The sequence below is a fragment of the Octodon degus genome, unplaced genomic scaffold (genome assembly GCF_000260255.1).
Source record: "Octodon degus isolate 3935 unplaced genomic scaffold, OctDeg1.0 scaffold00173, whole genome shotgun sequence".
Classification (NCBI taxonomy): Eukaryota; Metazoa; Chordata; class Mammalia; order Rodentia; family Octodontidae; genus Octodon; species Octodon degus.
This window is the reverse complement of record NW_004524749.1, coordinates 224626-234359: the sequence shown is the minus strand read 5'-3', so window position 1 is coordinate 234359 and position 9734 is coordinate 224626. Positions and strand designations below refer to the sequence as shown.

The following is a 9734-nucleotide window of genomic DNA, read 5'->3' as shown; positions in this document are numbered from 1 at the left end:
AGAGAGAGAGAGAGAGAGAGAGAGAGAGAGAGAGAGAGACTAAAAACACTGGCCTAGGATGAATAAGGCCCCTGGTTCAATCCCCAGCACTGTGAAAAATAGAAGTTGTTTTTTCACATAAGTTTTTTTTGTTTGTACTGCTGGTGATTGAGTTGATAAAGTTTTAAAAGATGCAAACAAAAAGGTCAAGGAAAGAACTTTTCCTTTTGCAGGCTGGAGGTGTTTCGCTGTCGCTAGATAGAACAGAACTGAGATGGGAGGGCACCGGGGAGATGGCTCAGAATAAACGCTTGCCTGGCAAGTGCAAGGGCCTGAGTTCAATCCCTGGCTCTGCCAAAAAGAAAAAGAAAAAAAGAAAAATGGAGACAGTAACAGTAGGCCATGCTCTTCGGTAGCACCATCAGCCTGCATCAGAGTCCCTGCATTTCACTGAGGACAGTACGAAGAGGCACGGCTGTGGCCGTGCTGGGGTTGGAGACAACAGGCTCCCCCCAATCTACCTGTGTCTCAGCTTGCATGATGAGCCCAGTAAATTTTCTTGGGTTCTTTGCAGCTAAAAACTCAACAATAAAACATCCAGGTGGGGGCCAGCATAGTCCTGAGGAAACCTGAGCACATTAGGTGTGCCAGGCCATGGAAGGAGCAGAGAGGAGATGGGGGATGTCACTGTCACATGCGCCGTGTGCCCCCCTCCTGCCTGAGTCCACACTATGCAGAGTCATGCACATGCCAAGAGTGAAGGTCACTCAGATGTGATGTGACAGGTACCAGGGGAGAGATCACACCACCAGGGAGACCGGCTGAGCCGCAGTACCGCAGCTCAGATCTGCCCATCTGGATACCAGCTTTGCGGCTCACTTGGATAAATAAGCCCATGTGGAGCAGCGCAGCCTCCCATAGCGAACATTAGTACCAGGCCCTTTCAAGAGAGCTGATGCAATTCTGGTCTTTTGCTCCTTTTGCCAGAATGTCAAGAACAAGGTTCCATTAGGACATGGGAAGACTTTCTGGCCATGTGATATTACTGGAAGATCAGCACCAATAAATATCGCAAAGAATTCTTTTAAAGTACAATTCAGAATGTGAAGATTAAGCTCTTGGAGCGTGGAACATTCCTTCCTTCTCTCCTTTTCTCAAGGAGGGCAGGAAAAATATTCTCTTCTTCTAGTGGGTTGGTCTTTGCTTATTTGGCTTGGAACTCATTTTTTCTGGGACAGTAAGTCAAGTTTGGGTGACACTTTCTAATGCAACTGAAGGCAAGAGACAAGTTTATTTGGGAGAGTGGGAGGAAAAGAACTGTCTCACAATGTTTATTTTATTTTATTACTGTTGTTGGTTTTTTGAGAAAGGGTCTCACTAGTTCAGGGTGGCTTTGAATTCATGGTGATCTTCCTGCCTCAGCCTCCCGGTACTGGGATCACAGGCATGTGCCATCATGCCTGGCTAATAGTTTTATTTTATTGTATTTTTTATCTTATGTATTTGGTACAGGGTCTCACGGCACAGCTTGGACTCCAGTTATCCTCATGTTTTCAGCCTCCCTGGCACTGGGATTGCAGGCGTTCGCCACCACGCCTGGTCTTGGAGGCCGGCTCGGCGCACCTGGGGTCCTTGTGCTTGCCTAGGCAGACACTTAGACTGCTGAGCTATCTCCACAGCCTTAATAGTTTTAACTTTAATTCACAGGCAACAGTGAGGCAAAAACAAAGGAGTTAGTTAACAGACCTGACTCCTTGTTCTTCACAGAGGTACTTCCGGTCAAGTGCACTATCTGATGTTGCCAAGCCAGGGCAGCTGAGTCGGTCCGGTTCATCTCCTGGCACCTCCACAAACCTCCAGCACTAGCAGCTGCAAGATCTTTGGTCACATAATAAGCTGGGTGTGGATGCAGATTCTCTGAGACCAGAAAGAAATACATATGAGTCTCCTCTAGCTAACCCAGGCTCACTAGGAAGGAAGGAAGAAACCCAAGTGTGGCAAATGAGACACTGATGGGTTACCAAAAGTGGAAGCCATGCCCAAAAGAGCTCCACGCTGTGTTCTGCTGCTCTGCAGTCTCCAAAACGTGGCAGTGTTGGCTCAGAGCCAATAAATTAATCTGTTGCAGCTAGTTGTAAAATTCAAAACAGAGAGCATCAAAGTCCCCCTAGAAGCGCCATTTCACTGCTCTGTGGTTCTGCTTGTCAGGTGGCCTCCCTGGGAAGTCACTTGGATACCTTAGTTCTTAGACCTTGTAGTTTGCCCTGAGGATTATGCTGGCATCCAGTGTATCGAATGGATTTGTCTGATGTTTTTAGGCAGGGGTGAGATGTAAAAGTGATAATTATTTCTTTCTGTTTGATACCAGTAATTCTTCATAGATAATATCTGAAGCCCCTAGCTTTCACTTCATTGGGGAGAATTTCTAATTCACATATTTTTTGTTTTAAAAATATAATGATATTCGGGTGGTTGAGGCTGGAGGTTTGCAGATTCAAGCTCGTCCTGGACAGTTTAGCAACTTAGTGAGGCAGTATCTCAAAATAAAATAAAAGACATGGCCAGGGATATAGCTCAGCAACACAAGTGCCTGCCTAGCTAGCACAAGGTCCTGAATTCAATTTCTGAGAGCAAAAAAGCCATGATGGCCTGAGGATACTGTTCCTGAGGGGAAGACTTGTGCTTCTGCCTGCCTGACCCCGTGAGGCTGTTTGGCTTGGGTCTTAGGTAGGTTTGAAGCTCACCTGGCTCTATTCTTACAATTAAAGGGTTAAATTTTTTTAAAAGGGACAAAAATTTAAGATTTCTTGATTTTTTTTTTTTTTTACAGAACTGGGGATTAAACTCAGGCCCTTGCGCTTGCCAGGCAGGCGCGTATTCTTCTGAGCCATCTCCCTGGCTCCTAAGGTTTCTTGAAAGCAAGTGGTAATATCTAACCATATTTCAGATCTTACATAACTGTATCTGCTAATCTGAGCAACAGATTTGATGATAAAATAGATAATACATCAATCATTGTTAATCAGCTTTCTTGGTTTGAAAATCTGTAATATATATACTCTTGTATGTTGCCTTGTTCCTTTGTTTCTGATTTTCTTGTTTTGCTTTTACTTTTCAAAATTAAATTTAAAAAAAAATGTTCTCCAAAAAAACCATGTCACTGTCATCTCGCACTCCTAGCCCATCACCTCACATCTCACATTCAATATGGAACCCAGGTCACTTTGACCTTTAAATGGATCTGGGATTCTCTCCTGCATCCTGAAGGACAGCGGTGAGGAAACCTATGGTACAACAACGTGCTTTGGGGCTGTCGAGACAGAGAGTACCTGACGCACATGGAGGAACCCGATGTATTACAGAGGCCCTCATTAAAAACTCACTGAATAGGCCAAATTGGCCTTGGTAAAATGACCGAACCTTTCACTATCTAAAGATGGAGGCAAGAAATTCAGGTATATCAAGAATTTGAGAAAATGTATTAAGTTTGAAGTGCTGAATCTCAGCTGTAACTTAATAGAAAAGATAGAGAAGATGGACAAAAAGAAGATGGACAAGCTATTAAAATTACAAGAACTCAACCATACAAGAAAATCAGCAAAACTGAAGGCTTAGAAAAATCTCTGTAATCTGCAAAAACTTTCAGGAAATGAAATTGATGATACTCTTCCCACATAGCTAGGAAAGAAATTGAAATTTTGGGGAGTCCTCAATCTAAAAGGCAACAAAATATCTTCGCTGCAGGATGTAAGAAAATTGAAACAACTTCAAAATTTGACTTCTCCAGTCCTACATAAAAATCCAACCCTGACCTTCCTCATTACCTCCGGTTTATAATTTTCCACCTCCAGTCACTCGGAAGTTTGGAAGGTCAGCCAGTAACTGCTCTGGATCCCAGGAGGCTTTGAGAGATTCGGTTTAGAAGAGGTAGAAAGACTGGAAAGTGTCCCAAAGGAAGATGGTAGAAACATAGGAGCTTAAGAACAGAAAAGTTTCCTTGAGGAAATTAAAAATCAAGATAAACAAATCATTAAAAGAGGAGACCACGTGACAGAAACAGAGCAGTGAGAGCTGGAATGTGACCTAAACACAGAAAATGAGTCACTGAAACAGAAGAACATGGAACTAACACGAGCATATCAGAAACAGGAGCCGAAACAGGAACTGGCTTTTTACAAAATCAACGCTAAGTTTGAGCCACTATATTATTATCCACGAGGATACTGAAGTTGACAAAGTCCCTGACGAGAGCCCTTACATTGGCAAATCCGGATACAAGAGAAATAGGTTTGCCACAGTTACATTACCAATAATGGCCAGGCTGGACAGATCAAGAAGATGGAGCCAAGGGCCTGTGAGATAGCTCAGCAGACTAGGCATCTGCTTAGGCAAGCTTAGGGAGCAGGGTTCGATTCCCAGTACCACATGCCAGGCCGGCCCTCCCCCAGGCGCACTGAGCCAGCCACTAAGTCTGGGCGTGGTGGCCACGCCTGTAATCCCAGCACTGAAGAGGCTGAAAACAGGAGGATCACTACGAGTCTGAGCTGCATAGCAAAACGCTGCACAAAATGGATTAAAAATTAAAATTAAAGAAAAGATGGACCCAGACCAAGGGAGCAGCTCAGAAATGAACATGTGACCATGAGAGCCAGTGCGCCACTGCACATACAGCTGGAAGGTGGACAAAAAAATAAGTGCAGGTTAAACAAAGTTACTTTAAATTCTTTAAAAATACAAAAAGATTAAATATGCAAGCCAATTTTGTCCCATAATTCTTTTAATTAAGTACAGTACCACTAGTGTTGCATACATGAAAAATATGTAAACAAACTGACTGGGCTGGGGAGAGAGCTCAGTAGAATAAGCACTTGCCTGGCAAGCGTCAAGGTCCTGAGTTCAATCCCCAGTACCGGTGGTGGGGGGTGGGGAAGACTGAGTAGAATTCTTTAAAGATTCCTGTTATGCTTGAAAAAAAATTAAATAAAATTTTGGGGATGTAGCTCAGTGTGAAGGTAGTGGGTGCAGTCCCCACTGCCACCACCACGAACAACAAAAGACATAAGCAAAATGCCTGTTTCTGTTTTTTCCAGTGTGTGTACTAGAGCTCATTTAACACTTTGTTTCCACTAAGCCATCTCCCCAGCACATACCCCTTACATTTGGTAGGTTTTTGTTTGTTTGTTTGTTTTTGTGGAACTGGGGATTGAACTCAGGCCCTTGCGCTTGCCAGGGAAGTGCTTATTCCACTGAGCCATCTCCCTGGCCCAATGCTTTGTTTCCCAAAACATTCATCTTTAGATTCTATTGCAATAGCTAGCTGCTCAGAGTTGCGCTTATTCCACTGAGCCATCTCCCTGGCCCAATGCTTTGTTTCCCAAAACATTCATCTTTAGATTCTATTGCAATAGCTAGCTGCTCAGAGTTGCGCTTATTCCACTGAGCCATCTCCCTGGCCCAATGCTTTGTTTCCCAAAACATTCATCTTTAGATTCTATTGCAATAGCTAGCTGCTCAGAGTTGCAGAGTTGCAGTGTGTCAAGCGTTTGTCATTCCCCTCCGCGTTGCTAATTTACTGAGCGACCACTTTTTTCTGACATGCCTTCTGCCGGCCTGTTGACTCAGGTGCGTGTCCTATCTGCAGAGCCATGGATGTTTAGAATGGCTCTAGTCCAGCAGAAAAGTATAAAACTGAAGTATAAGAAGTAAAGCCATGGTGTTATGTTGAGCTGTAGGGCACTCAGGTCAACAATTTCTGATATTGCCAGTGAAGCAGAAGACCCAATACTATTATGGACTACTGGACTCTTTTAGAATATTTTGCTGAGTTAACACACCTATAATATTCAAATAATGGAACTAATCAAGAAAAGGGGATACAGATGAATGTCCATTTTGTATCTGTGTATTCAAAATGGTTAGGATAGATATATAGTTACATTCTCTTGATGAATAGAGGGATTTGTTCTAATGGTGTTTGTAAATAGGATATCATGTCCACATCTTGTATAGCAGTGTTAACCACTAGGAAGAATGTATGCAATGTGTTAATTATGGAAACTGGCCTACCAATTTGGTTTGAAACTGTCTCATTGCTATTTGTTTCTCAATAAAATTATGGGGAAAAAAAAGAAAGAATGGCTCTAGGTTGGGGCAGACGTTGCTAGCCAGCTCCTCTCCTGAAAGTCCTCCCCAAGCGCCACTGTTCTTTCTTAAATGTATCGACACACTTACAAGGCCTAAAGGTTTTATTTGTTTTGTTTAAGGCCTAAAGTTTTTATGAAAAATTTCCCATTGGCTCACAGCTAAGATTAGAATCTTTCAATGAAAGCTGGATAACAATCCCTGAACTGTCCAGGGGATTTCCCACCTGAGCAGGTGGCGTGGTGACGCTGGTCTGAATCATCCTTTCATAGAATAATATCCCTTTCCCCCACGGTTAAGACATCCTCCCTCCCCATCTTGAAAGACTTGGGGAGATGTTGGCCTTCATTGTTCATGGCTGTTCCTTTCGTTTCAGCGGTGCAGGCATGGATGGGAAGAAATGCAGCGTCTGGATGTTTCTGCCTCTTGTCTTCACTTTGTTCACTTCAGCTGGGCTGTGGATAGTGTGAGTACGCGCTTCGTGAACAATTCACAGTTCAGTGCAGCGCAGACAGTAGTTTTGATAGCATTTATATAGCATGATTACATGAATGTATTTATAAATATTTTAAAATATCTACTAATTCAACCTTCCTGACGTACCCACTTCAATTCCTGTCTTTTATCATCAAAGCAAATAGCAAGATTAACAATTAAGCAAGCAGGTAGTGAAGAATACTGGCTTTATGTTATGTTCACCTGTTCTTGTAATGAGCATTCTCTCAGATGGTTAGATGATTAGTTATTTGCAAGCTATTTTTTATCTAACGCAGACCCAATGTGTATTCTGTTCCCACTCCAGCTCACAGAGTGCAGTGCTTTGTGGCAGGATCTGATATATTTTTAAAGTGAAAATCATTATATTGGTAGTCCTGGCTCACCGCAAAAAAATGTTCACATGTTTGCTTACTTCACATAATACTTACTTGAAGGAAATTATTTTACTCCCTTGAAGTTCATTAAGAATGGTGGACACGGACTAGGGGGAGAGCTCACCAGAGGAAGTGCCCGCCTGGCAAAGACTAGGTCCTGAGTTTGATCCTCAGTACCAAAGAAAAAGGAGATTTAAAATAGGTCCTGAGTTCAATCTCCAGTTCCGCAAAAAAAAAAAAAAAAAAAAAAAAGGTGGACATATATTCCTGAAAAGTTAGAAGCTCTGAATTATAATTTTAGTTTGTTCAAAATTGTAAGGTTTTATTTCTTTGCTTTCCAATTTCTGGATTATAATCATTGCCATTAATTTTAGTGGTGTTCTGAAAGTTAAGGAAATATTAATAGTGACATTTGAGCTTCAAAAACTAGTTGCTCTTTAAGTAAAGAATTATTATTATTATTTTCATGTATTTAGTATAGGGTTTACAGGGTCTCACTGCACAGATCAAACTCATAGCCATCCTCCTGTTTTCAGGCTCCCAAGCACTGGGATTAGAGGTGTGTGCCACACACCCAATCTCAATTGCCATTTCAGCATGCCCCAGGGGCAGGGCCAGCACAGCACACCAGGGATCAAACCCTGGTCCCTGCATCTGCCTAAGCAGGTGCTTTAGTCCACTGAGCTATCTGGCTGGCCCTATTATATAAGTAAAGAATTAGAGTATTTTCTCAGAAAGGAATGAATATGATTTAGTGCAGTTAGGCTTTTGAACCGGGAAGCAATTTCTTCTTGTAGTTGTTTTTTTTTTTTTTTTTTTTTTTTTTTTTTTTTGTTAAATTGCTTTGTCTTATAAACTTATTGTCATTTCTTGACAGATACTTTATAGCTGTGGAAGATGACAAAATTTTACCATTAAATTCAGCTGAAAGGTAAAGTTGATCTCTGGGGAATTCATTGTGCACCCATAGATTTAGCAAAAATGTTGTCACTGGTGAGGTTAAACTGCCCGCGTGCTCACATGTTAACCTGCACTCCTGTGTTTTTCATTCTCCAGGAAGCCCGGTGTGAAGCGTGCGCCTTATATAAGGTAACCCGATAGTTCATGCCTGCCCCGTTGGGCCTTAGGAAAGGCTCCCAGATTGTCACGTAATAATTATAAAACCTTTCACCTTTTCAAGCATTGCAGGTGACGATCCTCCTGCCAGCTGTGTGTTCAGTCAGGTCATGAACATGGCAGCGTTCCTAGGTAAGATGAGCATCGAGAGTGCTTCCTGCACTTTTGTGTTCTACTGTAAATTCTCCCAGGTCCGTATGAAAACAATGGCAGATCTATCAGCTGTGCTGGTATCATATCACGTCAGTATGCTGAAGTCAGCTTTTCATTTTAAGGGTTTATTTTTTTAATTCTTTCATATTCACCCTGCTTTCCCCTTTTCCCATCTTTCGTCACTTCAGCATATGCTGAACTTTCTTTTGCTACATGAAATAGCCCACGTGCCATGAAGTCTTCCATGAGCATGTAATGTGGTGATACATTTGCTTTGGGAAGAATGCCTGAGTTAGGCCTTCACTGGCAAAAATGAAAACTGCATAGGCTCTGTGCTAGATGTTCCGGGGTGTCATTATCACAATAAATGTAAAGGTCAGTGTTGGCATTAGGATGATGCCCCCCCACCCCGTGCCTGTGTGCACACCAAGCAGGCAACTGGAGCAGGTCTAGGACAAAAAAAGTCTTTAGTATTCACGTCTGGCCCAGTTCCACACTTTTTCTTCAGCACCCCCCCCCCAAGTGCTTGCGTGACGCTATTGGTCCTCCAGAGGTGGTGGGGACCATGCTCTCTGTCCTTTGTGTATCATTTCCTCAGGGCCAGGTTCTCCCTGTGTCTTTCAAAGGGTCAGCCAGCTGTCACAGCTGTCATGTTGCTGGGAGGGGACGGCAGCAGCTCAATCTTTCCACAGTGGCTTTCTGTAAAAGGTTCTTTAGGATGGTGAGGCTTACACTCCAAGCAAGAAATAAAAATGTTAGAAGCAGGGAGCATTCAATCTTGTAGCACCTGTCTCTCAAAGAAGTACCTATTGTTTCGTTTTATGGAAGTCTTCTTCCCCAAGAAGCAACTCCTACCACTTGTACCCCTTGTTAGGGTTCTCCAAACAGAATCAATTTAGAAAATGACCAGACAGGCTTACAGGATCAGAGGTGGGGTTGTTTACAATGGGCTCTGCACCCTGGAAAGCCACAGGATCCCACTCGGTTCAACGAGGTGGAAGCTGGGGAACAAGAGAGGTCAAGATTACAGTCCTTGTCCAAGGTCGAAGGCCTGGAAGCTCCTAGAGATCACTAGTGTGAGTCTGTGTTGAAAGCTGAAGAAGCTGGAGTCTGGTATCCACAGTTAGTGGAGCAGCAGACAACAAACTTGCCCAGGCAGAGGGGAGCTTTTCAGACACAGGCTGCCTTCTTCCTTCTTTCCTTCCACCCGTGCCCGTAGGCCCCTTGGTTGGTGCCGTCCACAGTGAGGACAGGTCTTTGCCCCTCAGTTTACATGTCAGTCTTCTGGAAACAGCACCGAAGACACAACTGGAGGCGTGCTTTTCTAATCTACTAGTCACCTCTTCATCCAGTCACAATGACCAGTCCCAGCCCTCTTGCCATATTCTTTTTCAACGTGGGCCGTAGCAAAGGAGAGACTTCCAGAACTCACTAGAAAATCAAGGGAGGTTCCTGGTCATTCATGGCACGAAT

General features: G+C 43.3%; 1 protein-coding gene across 6 annotated transcripts in view; it reads left to right on the top strand.

The window, feature by feature from the left end:
• Tmem150c (transmembrane protein 150C) overlaps nt 1-9734 on the top strand; it is a 93914-nt gene that overhangs the window by 70439 nt on the left and 13741 nt on the right. For all 6 annotated transcript variants that reach the window (XM_023703496.1, XM_023703498.1, XM_023703497.1 and 3 more), the window contains 4 exons: nt 6497-6586; nt 7870-7923; nt 8049-8081; nt 8173-8240. In XM_023703496.1, coding sequence (XP_023559264.1) covers nt 6507-6586; nt 7870-7923; nt 8049-8081; nt 8173-8240 — 235 coding nt within the window. In that variant the 5' untranslated portion in view covers nt 6497-6506. The remainder of the gene's footprint in view (nt 1-6496; nt 6587-7869; nt 7924-8048; nt 8082-8172; nt 8241-9734) is intronic.